General features: G+C 47.4%; 1 protein-coding gene across 2 annotated transcripts; it reads right to left on the bottom strand.

Moving 5' to 3' along the window:
- Positions 1 to 9,560: 9,560 nt before the first annotated feature.
- smek1 (SMEK homolog 1, suppressor of mek1 (Dictyostelium)) lies at positions 9,561 to 15,637 on the bottom strand. Of its 2 annotated transcripts, none has more exons than XM_061270030.1 (15): positions 14,598 to 15,637; positions 14,422 to 14,477; positions 14,232 to 14,330; positions 13,537 to 14,154; positions 12,995 to 13,072; positions 12,795 to 12,911; positions 12,588 to 12,704; positions 12,380 to 12,511; positions 12,212 to 12,314; positions 11,988 to 12,146; positions 11,732 to 11,901; positions 11,384 to 11,526; positions 11,130 to 11,320; positions 10,790 to 11,001; positions 9,561 to 10,704 (listed from the first exon to the last, which is right to left on the bottom strand). In XM_061270030.1, the coding sequence occupies exons 1-15, from the start codon at positions 14,737 to 14,739 to the stop codon at positions 10,579 to 10,581; spliced, it is 2,463 nt and encodes an 820-aa protein (XP_061126014.1). In that variant the 5' UTR covers positions 14,740 to 15,637; the 3' UTR covers positions 9,561 to 10,578. The 2 variants fall into 2 exon arrangements, with proteins under 2 accessions (XP_061126014.1, XP_061126015.1); XM_061270031.1 differs by having other exon boundaries at positions 11,384 to 11,523.
- Between the last annotated feature and the right edge of the window lie 266 nt (positions 15,638 to 15,903).

Genomic DNA, 15,903 nt, shown 5'->3' with positions numbered 1-15,903 from the left:
GATGGAAGTCTCTTGCCTTTAGCCCCGCCCCCAGCTGACTGCTTTGTTACATGCAAGTGTTACAATCGCATCAGATGTTAGATAACAGTAGCAACCAACCCCCCCTTGCCATTCGATTTCCCTCCACGGTCCAATTGAGAGAGACAATAAAACGCTTATCGTGCACGTTTGGTGGCTCCTCCCCAAGACATGATTAGGATAATCAACAACGGGAATAATTAACTGCATCTCCAACACTAATTGGCTGGAGATCACCATCGCTCTCCAGCCGGATGCACAACAATGCTTTAGCAATACGGCAACAATTTGAAGGCAACCCCAGAGGGGGCGGTGGGGGATAAATTACTTTCAAGAAAATTGCCAAAACTCAAAACAAAGCCTTCCTTGCAAAGGCCTCGCTTGCTAGCTGAAACGCAAGCTACTTGACTCGAGTATATCGCTAATGTTCCCAGAGCACAAAAACAGAGAGCCTCTTTATTTTGAAACCGGTTCTCGAGCGTGACCGCCCTTAAAGACGACCCCGCTGTCGGCGCAGACGCCGTAAGAGGCGCGCAGGAATTTACCTCAGCGGCGGAAAACCGGGGCGGCTCGGCTCAGGCGGACCTCGCTAAAGACGGAGCCGGCACCCGCCGGGCACAAACGCACGCATTCAGACCTCGCCGGTGAACCCTGCCAAAGCACGCCGCCCCTTCGCCTTCCTCCAGGGAATTGGAGGCAAAGCTTCGACTCACCTTTTTGATCCGCGGCGGCGTGAGTGCACCTTGGAGCTATTTTACAGTCAGCCCGCAGAATAAAAAGCTACGCGCGGCGTTAGCGCACGTATGACGCGCTACATGTGTTTTTGAGGAGTCAATATAGATCAGCATTTGAAATGACGCTAATAGGAAGCAGGCCAAGAGGAAGGAGGCATTGGATGCCTATAGGTAGGATGAAGGTTGGTTAGGGGAGGGGCTACATTCCTGTGGCCTGATGTAGGTGGCAAATTAAAAACATTTCCCGGCTGCTTGGAGGGGGTCCAGCTCGGCGGATACACAGCGCTTAGTCAGGAGGCCGGGCTGCTGATCCAGTAAGCGCTCACTCATGGCCAATTATGCTTCTTGTGATGTGTGGTCGCCCCCTCTCCTCCTCCCACCTCCCTCCCTCCCTCACACCTCCCGACAGCCGCCGCCACCTTTTTAGCCCTCTAGCGACACCGACGAAAGAAAGCGCCGACAATCAAACGCCGGCTGTCACCCGGCCAGGTGATGATTAATGGCCGATATTCCCGACCCGGAGAAGAAAGGCGATCGGTCGGCGAGGCCGCTTTGCAGTTTTCGACTCATTACAAAAATGAGAAAAAAGAAATCACAGAAACATGTGTTGAGGACAGAGGCAAACAACGTCAGACGATCAAAGTCAAGGTGGTCTTTGCTCCCGGCCACAAATTAGATACAAAGACGTATATTATTCATGTGTCTCATTCGAGTACTTGAGTGCAAAAGAGCTTTCACACACACACACACACACACACACACACACGCACACACACACACACACACTGGTACCTTGACATGCGAGTAAAAACGAGGGACTGGCTGTTTAACTTACAAATGGTTGATTTTTAGATATGCCTTTAGATCAAGAATATTTCGGTAAATCCAAGCTGAGAGGGGAAAAAAAATGAAGGATGGAGGAAAAAGGGCGGGGCAGGATGTTGAGGAATTTAATAATAGTGGGCAGATAGCGGTCAAGGGTTTCCGTTATTGAATATTTGAATCAAATAGCTTTTTTCTTGCGCCTCAGCAGGAACACGCTTGCTTGGCTTTGCAGATTTGACGTGATATTGGCAAGGAGAAAAGGGCAGAACATGAGTGAAGACGAGACGAGAAGCCAAAAGGAGTCGACAGGACGCCGACGCAGGACGACACAAAGGTTGGGGGCGGGGGGGCGCTGACAGTGATCGAGAGCGAGTGGACTCCTGGGACGGCAGCAGGGGCGAGTCCATCGATCCGGCACAGCGAGCTGAGCCGGCTCGCATTTCACCTCCTCAGCAGTAAGGCAAGCACGCCACCGCCCAAGTCTGGACGAGGTCACCTCCAAATCGGATTGCCTGTAGTATCACGCCGAGTGTAGGACGCTTTTTTTTGGGGCAGGAATGAACCGCACGCCTCTCCAAGGGAGGGGCGGGGTGCGGCGTTTTGCCTCTCAAAGCTGGCCACTGTCACCAGAGACGGGCGGAGCGTGTGACAGACGAGCGAACATGTGGCATCTTGCCGACCCCTGACCCAGAAACCTCCCCCCCCCCCCCCCTATCAGGCCCCCGCCGTGGCTAACGGATGGAGCAGAACCCCTTAGCGGGCTCGGACCACTGGGGCTCTTTTGTGCGAGCGGTCAATCACATCAGAGGAGGCCGCGCGGGGGTCGCATTAGGGACAGGCGAACTTTGGCCTCCGTGCGCTAGCCTTAGCTTGCGGTATTTGGACAGCGTGTGTAAGACCATTGATAAGGTTGAGTCTCATGGAGGAGATGACAGATAAGATGAGACTTGGTGGAGGGAAGGAGGACCACACAGAGCCAGCCGGACCCGAGATGAAGTCCGCTCCCTGATATTTGTTTTGCTCTTGGAATGATTCGGCTCAGGACTATTTTCTGGACTTCTCGTGCCACTCGGGTTCATGTGGCACCTGACGAACACGACCACCCAGCGGGTCGGCTGCGGCGGTATTAGCTTGCTGCGATACCTCGTGAGCGAACAAGCAGATTTAACTGAAGCTGACCAGAATTTTTTTTTTGTGCTAAAATTCCCCAGAAATGAGCTAACTCATATCCCCGTCGAGCGTATAAAACAAAACAAAAAAGCCCAAAAGGAAAGGCCCAAGTGCCTGACGAGGATGACATTTCATCACTTGTGTTTAGACTGCATCAGAATTCGCCTCCTACGGCGTCGAGCCCTGAACTCCGAAACTGACACTAGCTGTAAAAACACAGCGCTGACAAACCTTACAGACGTCTCGTCCCCGGGCGGGAACGGCCTCACAGCTCCGGGGACGGAGCAAGCAACACCGTGCCGGTCGCGGGTCGGCTATTAAACACAAGAGGAAGGCAGACGCTCTTAATTGGCCGTTTATTTTTCTTCAGGGCCCGAGGACTCGCTTAAAAGTACATTTACACGGCGCGTATGACTGGCATTGCGCTTAAAAAATGTCCGGTCAGAAACGATCCTTGTCAATACTGTAATATAAGACACTTTCCCAAACTGGGCCAGGGGGGTGTTGATGGAGCAAGTGCTATATCTGTACTTCTATTTGTATGCACAAATTGTGAGAGCGACGCAAACGGGCCGAGGTGCGATATGCTGGGACGGCAGCCGCCGGGCGGCGCCGCCCTTGAAATGGCGGGCGGATGAAGAGGCGCGAGCGTTTGAGTGCTCAGTGAAAGGATAAGCGTGTCGCCTGACTCTGGGAACTTTTACACCCAGAGCCCTTGACACGCCGCGTGAGCAACACAATGTATGTCCAGGTCTATAAAAAGCCTTGTTGGAATGGAAGCAAAAGGGGCTGCCCTTCTCTTCGTGAGCCGCGGCGAGATAATGATGAAACGATCCTGTTGGACAGGAAACGTGGGGGGGGGGGGGGGGGTGATAGAATCAGGCCTGTGGAACAGTGCGCTAATAATAGCCACTGGAACGGTGCTATTCGCAACGCTGGCTGAAGGAGGACCATCTTCACACCATTCGACAACTGTGTAGCTCACGGGTTAGCTAGTTAACAGCTAGCTAAAAGCCATACACACTCAAAGTCACAGTTGATGAATTGACCATCGTAGAAAACGTATCCATATTCGCACTCGGAAATCAAAGCGAGCGAGGGTGTGCATGCATGTGCCGTACAAATGTGCGTGTCGGGGGACGGCAAAGCTAAATAAATGGAAGCAGAGTTGGGCTTCTCTCCCTCCGCAAAAGCCAGCGGCATCTCTGATGTGCCCTAGCAGAGAGGAAAGAGCGGGGCTCCCTCGCAGCCCCATCTGAAGCCCATTCCCGGCCTCTTCGCCGTCGCCCGCAAATATAACAGCGCCCCTTCTCCTAATTGTGCCCAGCCGCCAGCGAGACGGAAGAGGTGAGGAGCCGGGAAGAGGGGAACGCGAGGGAAGAAGAAAGGCAGGAATGAAAGATGTGTTTGTTCAGTAGCGCACACTGACACATTCCTCTTATCTGCTGCCCAGACTAACCATATGCCCTTGGCCAGCCAGAGGGGAGAAAGTTGAGCGAGAAGTTTGTGAGACTGTGCAAAGTACAGTTCACAGCTTCCTTAAGTTAATGGCCCGGACCAAAATGCATAGATTTTTATAGCGCTTGCGATTTTCTGATTAAGATGCTGTAAACACATGACTTCTTGGCATTGAACTTTTAAATCAATTTGAGCAGAGAATATTTGACATTGCTGTGTTTCTAAATACGACCACCAGGGGAAGCAATAGAGGCTAGTTTAAGAAGTGGTGTAATTTGACCAAGAGTAAAAGGTCAATTTAATTAAAGTTTTGTAGTCTAAAAACAATCGATAGAGTACAAATGGGCTTTTACGTATTTAGACATGTTTACAACTGTTTGAAATGTCTCTTACCTTGTTGGTGGTTGGGGGACAATAATGCATTTGGTGTCATTCATGAGCCATGATTAGGCACTTCCATTTGTCAGTGCCATTGTGATTGCTCGCAATAGATGAATAATAAAATTTTTGTAGTCTAAAAAGACCCAATAGGGTATAAATTGGCTTTTGTGTATTTAAACATATTTATAACTGTTTGAAATGTCTTAAAGTTTTTCCAAACTTACCTTGTTGGTGGTTGGGGGAGGATAGTGCATTTGGTGTCATTCGTGAGCCATGATTTGGCAATTGCATTTTTTCAGCGCCATTGCGATTGCTCACCATAGCGGAAGGCTTTAAAATCTGAAAAAGTTTAGATCGGATCAAAAACAGCATGTAATAAAAACAGTCAGAGATTCAAGGTGGTTGTGATCTGACACACAATAAGACATTCAACACAATCAAAATAAAAAAGTAGTTTGTCACCTCATGCTTCTGCTTTCATGCCATTTTAAAAAAAATTGGTCCGCTGGGTCAGCCAGGGAAGACCCTGAATAGACACAGCAGCTTTGGACCAAACGAAGCCTCCCCTATGGCGTCCCCGTCGCCTGTTGACCACACACGCTAACCGGCGTGGCGTGATGAACCTGGCACGACGCGCGCCAACGCCGCATGACTTCGAGACACCATCAATGGTCTCAGACACTCCGGCAGCAGGAGCCATCAGGCCGAGCTGCGTGGCTGTAAAAGAAGAACGAGAAAAGAAGGGGAGGGAGAAAAAAAAAAAATGTTGATTATAGAGCAATATTCATTCTGTCAAACAGACCTGTGATTGCTACTGTATTTAGGGAAACGTTGTGTTTTGCTAGTTTTAGGTTACCGGCTGTTAGCTAAGCGAAGGTTTGATTTGTGCGGCTGAATAGTGACTTTAATGTACACAAAAAAAAAAGTGACCAGAGGGCCCAATGTGCGAGTGACTGGTCCCACATGTTCAACTCCCGCTGAACTGAGAGTCCGATCCGCATGTTTATTGACTGGAAACCGACACCTTTAAGGGCTTCATTCATGCTAACACGCTGAGCCGCCGGGCGGATTCAGGCGCTGAATTTGCTCATAACTATTTTTATTCACTTTATTCCATTTTCCTTCACAGAAGTTGTCACGCTTTTCTCTCCATAAAAAAAGAACTTTTGTGTACTCTATAAACTTTGACTCAAGTTGACAAACATAGCCAAACATTGGTTTTAAAATGATAACTTATAGTTTCAAGGCAGACATTTGTGTGTCGACACATTTTTGTGGTCGGGTTACTCGATTTTTTTTCTCTCCAAAATTCACTGCTGGTAGATCTTAGAAGTTCCAATACGAGGAAGACACAAAGCTATAAATCAGTTCTGTAGTTGCTGCTACTATCCGTGCGGATTTATGGAGGGCCCCCATCTGCCTGCTGTACTTCCGACCCATCACACACACGCACACACACACACACACACAGGGTGTGTAAGGTTCAGTCTTTATCACTGTGACATTGCCATTTAACATGCAGCCTGTGGAGTGCTCGCGCTCACATCTATGTTTCCTGTGCCCACGCCTAGGCACAAAACAGGTCACTTAACATTAGTGATGGCAGATCAGGAACATATTCTTCCACTTCCTGACATTGGCCATGGGAAAAGCTGGATTTCAATTGACAAAGAGTAATAACAGAACAACAGGCATACTGCAAACTGGATGATTAAACTCTTGTTACCTACAACCAGCACTAATGTAAAGGCAAAAAAAAAAAAAAGCTTGGCGTTTATCAGTTGAAGAATCGACCCTTCCCCAAAACTTTCATTCCAGCCAAAGTATCACTTCAAAATACGCCATTAACACCAATTGTTTAAGAAGTCTGGGATTTGTCGCCATCTTGTGGCTATTCAAAAGCACAATAATCCATAAAACGAATAAAGTGTACGTTCTAGGCGAGATACAATTTTTTTTTAAAGTACTTTAAAGCCCAAATATCACGGTAATAAATTCTACTGTTTTACTCATTTAGTTTTGGTCTCCATAAAGTGGAACAACAATGCCTTTGTCTGAATTCGTCGTATTCTGAGGCGCAGTCTCTTCAAATGCAAATAAGATACGTCACACCCCTCAGGCCGGAAGATGTGCACCTGCTTTTCCGGTCGCCATTTGTAGTTTTTTAGCCGAGGTAGCGTTTATTTATTTATTTATTTATTATTTTTTGCTTTAGCGTTGACTTGCGCCACAAACGTTTCGATTGATTAAAAGATATCGACATTGTCCATACAACCGTAATAAAATAGATCCCCTCACAATATTCATGAACCTCAAACAATTAAGCACTGCATTCAAGGTACGAAGCTAATGCTAGCGTTAGCGGGAAGCTAATGCTAGCGTTAGCGGGAAGCTAATGAATGCGTTAAACACATTATTATCATTATTATTACCCAAGAATAATACAGAATGATATAACTACTCAAAATACACTTACAAGTGAAAACATAGAGCACACAGCTCTAAAATCAGCAGAAAGATATGATATGAAAACGAGTGACATGAAAACGAGTGTAGACACGATATTATTAAAGTGAGTTTATTATTTTTGTATCACCTCAAACTCACCTCTTTATTGTGTCCGTCCTTTCCATAGATTGAAGAACCGAACCATCAACGAAATGAAGTCTTTCGGCAAATTCTCAAAATATTTCTGAAACACTCTTTAACGAGCAGAATTTTGCCCACAGACGTGAAAATACTGTTTGAAAAATGAAATTTTACCAGGCACTTCTTTAAGGTTCTGATTTTGTCCAATGAATTATGTGGACTAATATAAATTTTTTGGATTACTAAAGTCTGACTGGAATAAGACGAATTCGTTTAAAACATGGCGGATTCGCGCTATGTTTATTACCCGGATGTTCGTCCTAACAACCCCCCCCCCCCCAACGGATGTGACGTAATAGATTAAAAATTAGCCCCCCAAAACGATCGTAACAGTATCTCTGCAAAACCAGGAGGGATATATTACACTTTTTTACACTCCTGGATACTCCAAATAGGCAAGAAAATTATTTAAAAATAAAAAATAAAAGTCCATTTTCCATGATACATGTCCTGCTTTCCTAAATGTAGCCAGGCTGTTTGACCAGCTTCTAAATATTTGGGGAATTTCATTCTCTGCCCTTTTGACTGGAAGCTGTCAAGCCATCAAATGTAGTAGGCCACCATAACAGGCCGGGCAGCGAGTGAAAAGCGGCGTGGGGTGCGCTTCTCTGCGTGACTGTATCCTCACCTCTTGTGTAATGTGCACCAGATGGGACGCAGGATGACTTTCCTGCACTCTTTTCATGGATGTCTTTGCTAACCCCAAGAGGGGTCCTTGTCAGTTGAAGCCCCTCCATGCTTACCTGGAGGGGCGGGCAGCTCCAGGCATGGAAGGCGGTGATTAATCATGCACGCGACGCGGCGGGCGGGCGGGCGAAGCCGGGCGCCCCCACCGAGGCCCGAGGAACTTTGGCGGACACAGAGAAGACTTTGTGAGGGGGAAACATGCCGTGGCCCGTAGGGGGGGTCGGCCAGGGTTGACTTTGTACCGGTGTTGACATAACCTCGGCCGGGCTTCCGAAGTTACAACTGCATAGCTGCGTGCGCGGTATATTTCCTCTACAGAAGCGTCGAGTTCCGGTCCAGAAAGGAGAAACAGTTTGGTTTTGGCCACAGGTGCTTCTAATCAACCAAAGCCGCTGGTAAAGGGGTTCGCTCCGAAGGGCTACCGGGATTAAAATACAATAAAGTTTTCCTTAATAATTATTATTTTAGGCTATCCGTTTTTGTGCATGCCAAGTGTGTGACTGACACTTTTATGTTTTGGGAGGTTGTCTTCAAGTTAAATGCCATTGGGAATTTAAGACACCCCCACTATAGCCTTACAAATGGTTTCACCTCTGCAGCAGTACTGCAGCGGTTCTGAGTTTGAATGTGGAGTCTCCTACCCCCAATGGAGGCCAAAGCAGGAGAAAGAAAAGCTTGTGATCATTTCCCAATTCCTAATACGCCAATCAACCTCCTCCACCACGCCATGCAAGAATTTGTCCGGCCTCTGCACCTCCGTCGTCACGGCCATGTTGATGTCAGTCACTGTCTTCAGAATGGGTGCCCTTGATGACCTCTTGAGCCTGAGAAAGAAAAAGGAGATAAAAAAAAAAAAAGGGAGTCAGGTCGGGTGAATGGGGAGATTGCTTTTCTCGGCCAGGAACTGTCTGATGATCAACTCTTACCTCTTCTCGTGCACTGAATGACACTTATACAAAACACACGCTGGCCCTTTTTCAAATCCGTGACAGGGCCGATGCCACGGAGCCGAGTTGATCAAAAAGAAGTGTCAAATATGCTTTTCACAGACCCAGCATGATGTGGCGCAACAGTAATGTCTCGCGGATGGTGTACCCCACAAGACTGGCAGACACACAGACGGGTCGTGCCGGCACGGGCGCCGGCATCTAGGCAACGGCGGGCGGCTTGCCGGAGCAGAGACGAAGAAGATCCCGCTCACGGCGGTAGGGAGGGCTTCTTTTGTCTCATGATGGCTTTCATGTGAAAGGCATATGTGTGCCATCTGAGCAGTGTGCTGCTCCTCTGTTGACTTTTAATTAATAAGAACTGGTTGAAGGCCATAATGCACCTAAGCATGAATCATTTTAGGCCTATTGTGGGAAGCAGAAGGATGCTTAGAAGGAAGATACAACAATTTAAAACGACCCATGAAACGACGCGTGATTGACTTCAGGCTTTTACAAGACAACACTGCCCTCTGGCGGACAAAAAGTGAACCTGCAAGTCTGTGCTTTAACGTCAACTATTGCTTAGTTGTGTTACTATGGGCATTTATTTTGAGTCCGCGTGGTATCAAAACAATAACTTTAAAGAATCCTGATTTAAAAACTGTGCCACGACATGGAGACACTTGAGGACACACGGTAGTAGGACACCTTACAGCAAAGTTCTTTTTAATGGTCCCAAGTATTCCGAACAACTAAGTGTACACTCATGTAAAAGGAAACAAAAATGAGAAGATATGACAAAATACATCATATCTAGAATTCCACTCAATCTTTAATCAAGACGGGATTACAAATTTCTCCAAAAAATCTGCAGTTTCAAAGGGCAAAAATGGTAAAACTAGCTCACCTACTGAGGTCTTTAAAAACCTGTTCAAGAGTGACTGAAAACATCCTGAACGTTTAAAGGCAGGTCTCTTTTTGTCGTCGTTTACAAAAACGTAAAGAGGGAGGAAAAAAAAACAAAAAAAGCAACAGGAGAAGGGTTTGTGAGACAAAGTGAGAAAACGAAATAAAACGCTGGCTTTTTTTCCCCCTCCTTTCTCCTCTTCGAAAAACCAAACATCTGCCGGAGAACGACAACACTGATGACATGATCAAACTACAAGACGGCTTTCTTTTATCTGGTCCTCGATGCTAACTTAAAGAACACGAACGCAACGGACGAGGAGGAGAGGAAGAAAAGAACGAGAAGAAGATTCTCGAGAGGGCTTTGAGTGTTTGGGTCTGAATTGGCTGAACCATTTGGCCAAATGATGTCCTTCCCTGAGTGGGGGGGGGGGGGGTGTTCAGTGGGATTATGATCCAAGTGCGCTAGCTCTTGGGGGATTTCAGTCTGCATATACATGTTTTTTTTTGTTTTCTTTTTTTTTTTTCATGTGGTCTTTTCCAGCGCTTGTCTCACTGCGCGGCCATTCCTCCGCCTCGACTTGACGTCCATCCCGTCAAGACGCGGTTCCCTCCCGCTCGTATGATTGGCACTTGTTTGAATCGGGCTGATCAAAGGTGAGGAGGAGGAAGAATCCGTTGGCGTCCCGTCTCCTCCGGCGGCGGCGGCAGAGTGCGGCTTTTCGTTCGTTCCGTTTGTTGAGGGTTGATCGTTCCCGTGTGAAGAAGAAATTGCTGAAAACGTCTGACTGGAGCGCAAAGAGGAAATGGCGGCGTGTCTTTTAGGAGTTCAGTTTGGACTTTTTCGAAGGCGGCAGGGGGTCGTCTTTACTCTCGCCGTCCTCCTCCTCGTCCTCCTCCTCGTCTTCGTCGTCATCGGGATAGTCCACCAGTCCCACTAATCCCCCCTACGGAAGACAAAGAATTAGCCTTTTCTACAAGCGGAATTAAAATAAATAAATAAATAAAAGAGATTGTGATATTTAGACACACCTTTGTGGTTACCGCTGGCGTGGCACCTGAGCTCCGCGTTCCCGAGCTTGGAGACTCCGGTGAGCCGGGAGAACCGGGGTTCGGGGAGCCGGACGACGGCGGGCTTGACAGGCTGGTTTTGGTGGCGCCGGAGAAAGAGAGTTTGAAGCTCGGGTTCTGCCTGCCCGACAAGCTCGACTTCCCCAGAACGTCCTTGTCGTCAGTGTCTTTCACTGCGGGCAGAGATCCCAAGTAAGATAAAAGAAAGATAAAATGAAACTAAATGCTGATCATTTATTTAATTAATAGCGGAAATATGCATCAATATATATATATATTTTTTTTTAAATAAGTGACTTGCATTTTTTCCTCTCCATGAATTTGCTAATAGGCTCCATGAGGTCCTCCTCGCTCTTCATCTTTTCCGAGGGACGCACGACAGCCTCGCCATCCTCGAGGTCTTCCTCGTCCGTGTTGAACCACATCTCCTCCTCATCCTCCAGCGTGCGTGCGTCGCGACGGAACCGGTGGTTCCTCAGGATGGAGCGCATGCTAATGAATAATAATGAAGTTATTTTCTTTTGTTGCAAATACTTGGGCAAAAATTGTGCCGACCTGTCTAGTTTGGGGTTGTCCTGCCTCTCGCGCTGCTGTTCGTAGCGCAGCTTGAGGCCCTTGAAGGTCTGGACATAGTCCACGTCCTCCAGAGCCTTCCAATAATTCTCAATGATGTGAGCGGTGAGAGATTTCACATCCTCCTAGAGGCAATGGAAAAGAGGAGAGGGAGGGTAATGGGGGGGGGGGAGGGATATTGGGGCGCAAGAAGAGGAGAACAAAAAGAAAAAGGGGAGGGAAGGAAATGCACCATACAAATTAATAAGCATTCAAATCATTGACACCCCAAAAGTCTTCATTATTTGATTTTTTTTTTCCCAAGGAGATTGACCGAAACAAACTACTCACCACACGGACATACTCAAACATCTCGATGATGGCCGAGTTCATGAGATTGTAACGCGAGCCGTTCTTGAGAAAGGCCTTCACCACGGGCTCAAAGAGGAAGTTTCTCATAATGTAGCGGTTGTAGAATTCGTCTTTCAGACCAATGATTCTCCGCATGAAGCGCAGGGCACCTGGCGCGACGCAGGAAGACAATTTAGAAAACTACGGGACTCTTAAAAAAAATTGAAAAAAAAAAAAAGATCTAGGGTGAGCTCACATAGTGCCAAGAAGGCGTGCTGGGATGCTGTGAGCACCAGGACCCTCCTGAGAATGTCCTTGTTGATGATGTAGTTCTTGATGTGATAGGTGTGGTGCTCCACGCAGAAGGTGAGCAGTTCCAGAATGAGCGCTAACAACTGCGAGGTTTGGAAGTCATCTAAGAGAAGGGAGGACATTTTAGTTGTCACAGAAGCTCCTCGCGCGGGGGACTCCGGTCGCTACCTTTGCTCGGCTTCTCCTCGGTGGTGTTGGCCAGTAGCGGAGCTGACAGGACGTGCATGCAGTGCTTGTAGAAGAAGCTGAGAAACTCCGTCTTTTCCGTTTTCTGTAAGTAGACGACTGGTGTAAACGATATTTCTGTCGAGACGCTTCGAAAAGCACCAAACTCACATTCACAGTAGCCAGCATGTTCTCTGGATCCACCAAGGTTCGGAGCAGACCCATCAGCTGCACGGCCCCTCCCAACTCGGGGTCCGTGTCACAGATCATGTGTTCGATGATGAGGTTGATCAGTAGGATGTCCTGCAAACACCCCCCAGAAAAAAATAAAAATTGAACACAACCGTAATTTGGGCCATGTTTGCAATCGTCTACTCACGTCATCATTTTGCTGAGACTCCTGCATAACAAATTCCCGCACCATGGAGGGGTTGTACTCCACCAGATAAGAGAAGATATCGGTGGCCGCCCCCCGCACCTGAACGTCATCCATTCCCTGCATCACAAATAAAGGCGTCTGGGATTTAGCGTGATCCCAATAGTGAAGCGGGATTGCTCAAATGGCCGTCGAGGTGTGTCCACTCACCAGTATGACCTCCAGCGCGGGAAGAATGCCCATATTCGACAGTGTCTTGAAGAAGGCATCTCTGTTTTGAGGTTGTAATGTTTGTGAGAACGCGCAGAATTCCTTCAGGAAGTTAACCTGCGAAGCAAAAAAAAAAAAAGAGGCCGTTGAATAAAAAATAAAAAAACGATGCTTGGCGCTGAAACTGAAAACTGTCATACCAGCTCGTGTCTTTTGTCGTCGTCTGTCGCCTCGTCTGTTAGCTGTGCAAAAAGATCTGTCAGGAACTTCTCATCGTCCTGTCATCGGAGAAGAGGAGGAGCGGTTAGAAGCATCAATCATAAAAATAATACCCCAAACTAAATTGCAGTGTCATTGGGCTCATATCCGACGTGGCAGGTGGAAAAGCAAACAAATCACAATTTATGGCTTTGGGTTATAATCTGTGCAGAGATTCAACTTTATTTTTGCACTAACTCAATCCACATTTTGTCCGCAAGTACTGCATGAACAGTCCGTGTGCTCGAGTTCAATCCACATTTGTCGTCAAGGCAACTTCACCTGAGACAACAGCAAATACACACACACTTCAGTTTGCTATTCGGCATGACAGCTTTGCACAACACTTCCTGGTCTCTATGGAGACAACCACACACACGCGCGCACACTTTACACTCAAGGTCATGTGATCTAAAACTCTCCCAGGGTCATAAATTATTGAACCCCAAAATTGTCACGGGTGTCACGGATGACGCCAACCCACCTGAAGCATGCCCACAATCTCCACCTTGTTGAAGAAGATGAAGGAGTGCAGGGTGGACAGCATGTTCTCCTCAAAGACGGAGGGCGTGGGCAGCACCATGTCCTGAATGTACTGCACCCGATACGTCTGGTGGATTTTCTGACGCAGTTCAGGGTCCGAGATGGGGATCACCTCCTTAAAGCGGGCCGTTTTGGTGAGGAACTCGCGGTGCCGCCGCGGCTGCTGGAGCGCCGGGTCAAATTCCAGACAGCCGATGACGTCCATGATGCACTCGTCCGAGAACATGACCTCGAAGAGCGCCGTGCGGTTGAGTAGAAAAATGCCTTTGATGATTTCGTAGAGGTGGTGCAGTCCCTCCCGGTTCTCCAGATCCTCGCACACGCGGAACAGTTCCAGGAGTTTGCGGATGTAGCCCTCGTTCTCGACGGCCAGCGCCAGTTTCTCGCGCCGCAGCGGCGAAGGCAGCGAGGAGGCCACCAGCTCCGCCAAGTCCTCCAGACGAGTCAACTCGCACGGCGGCAGCTCCAAACCGGGCGATGACATGTCATCGAAGCGTTCCTCTTCCAGCTCATCCACAACATCTTGGGTGATGTCCACAGACGGGTCCTTTCCTTGCACCTTGAGAAGGAAAATCGCCTTCAATTCACCTTTTTTTTTCTGTACTGGTTAGGAAATAAGGGGACATTTGCAGCTACCTGGCAAATCTTCTCCCAGATTTCATCGCAACCGGCTTTCTCCTGGAAGCTGAGGGCCAAATCGTAGTTTTCAGCCTCTGACCACACGATCAGCGTATCCTGTCAAAAAAAAAAAAAAGCAAAGTGTCATATGTATATGTCAATAAACAAAATGATGACGCTGCACTTGAACTTTACAAAAAGTACCCACCTGCTGTTTCTGGTATGCTGTGTTTGTGTTTATTTTGGACTCCAGTAGTAGAGAACCTTGAGTGCAACAAACAGAGAAAAGAAATCAGAATGGAAGTTTTACCAGTCTTTTTTTTAAATTTTATCTCAACACAAATATTATTCAAGTCAAGGAGCGCATATGCAAAACAAACTCACCGTCACTTTCGGCTCGCACCACAAGAGACGTCCCCTTCAGTCGGTCCACATACCCGGAAGAGACGTGTCCGGTACCGCGGTCGTCCCACTGTCTGTCCTCATTGAGGGTATAAACTTTGACTCTTCGTCGAGTGTCCGTCATCCTGGCAGGTGGTCGTGAGCGGTCCCCACCTTCCACCCAACCCGTGATGGGCTGTTACAGGGGTACCTGCTTCACCTTAGTAACGCCACAACGTCCAATTCACCTCTCGGACCGGGTCCACCAATCGAGCTTGTCAGATGACCTGACAATTCCTCCGTCACAAGTGCAGCTCTATATTCACACCAATGTATTTTACACTATATGATTTCCACCAAAAGATTTTTATCACCGGGTATTACATAAAAGCCAACGTGATGAGTAATAACAACAAAACATGTTAAATATACAACGCGGACGTGGTGGGAGTTTACACATCAACACCACGCAATGGTGACATGAATTACGTGCCCTTATTTGGGAGAATAAATCCAAAAGTCGACCAATTATCCCCCAAACACTCTCCCCGTTGTTAGTTGCGCTCAACACACACACGCAACGTTAGCGAATAGCAAAGCTAACGAGTTGACTTGCCTCCTCGTAAACCAAATCCGAGCAATTCGTATATTGACCGTGTTAAGGCAAAATGACCCCAGCTGCACACCGAAAACATTATTCTCACACTTGCGGGCAGTACTGATCGTTTGTTTTGATGCTAAACAATGTTACTCAATAATGCGCCAGCTGGCTAGCGCTAGCTGCTATTTCTTCCCAAAGTGTTCCGCCATGTTCTGGCTCGGGGCCGCGGAGAGAAAACTCTCTCCTTTCTGGTACTTATACATGCCAAAAATAATGCAAAGCAACTAGTCGTGAGCGTCAAATTACTTCGAGGGTTTTGCTTTACACCGCATTGCTATTTGCCATTCATTCCCGATGTCTTGCTCGGATATTTGCTAACAGTCCCCCGTGAGTATTCAGCCATCTTGAGCCCCAACAGGCTATACGGGGTTTCCAGCACAGCAACAACAGGGCAGCCCGCCACATTTAAAGAGACAGTAAATGACGGAAGTCGCGTTCTCTTTATTACGAGCACGTAATAACAGTCAATACATAATTTGTTGTGTTTTCGGAAAAAACAAAATCACAATTACAGAATTTGTAAATTTAAAAAATATATATATTTATTTGAGGGCCGATACGATGCTATTAAGGGCCCAAACAGACGGCTAGAAGGTCCTCATTGTTTTTCTATGGATTCCCATTTTTCCCCGTAAAGAAAATAATTTT

Source organism: Syngnathus typhle, linkage group LG22, assembly GCF_033458585.1.
Source record: "Syngnathus typhle isolate RoL2023-S1 ecotype Sweden linkage group LG22, RoL_Styp_1.0, whole genome shotgun sequence".
Classification (NCBI taxonomy): domain Eukaryota; kingdom Metazoa; phylum Chordata; class Actinopteri; order Syngnathiformes; family Syngnathidae; genus Syngnathus; species Syngnathus typhle.
This window is presented reverse-complemented; position numbering and strand designations above follow the sequence as displayed.

Coding starts and splice junctions, on each gene's coding strand:
- smek1 (XM_061270030.1), bottom strand. CDS start 14,739: ATGACGGACACTCGACGAAGAGTCAAAGTTTATACCCTCAATGAGGAC. Junction 12,705..12,794: donor CCGCGCTGGAGGTCATACTG/GTGAGTGGACAC, acceptor TTTGTGATGCAG/GGAATGGATGACGTTCAGGT. Junction 11,902..11,987: donor GCACGCCTTCTTGGCACTAT/GTGAGCTCACCC, acceptor GCGTCGCGCCAG/GTGCCCTGCGCTTCATGCGG.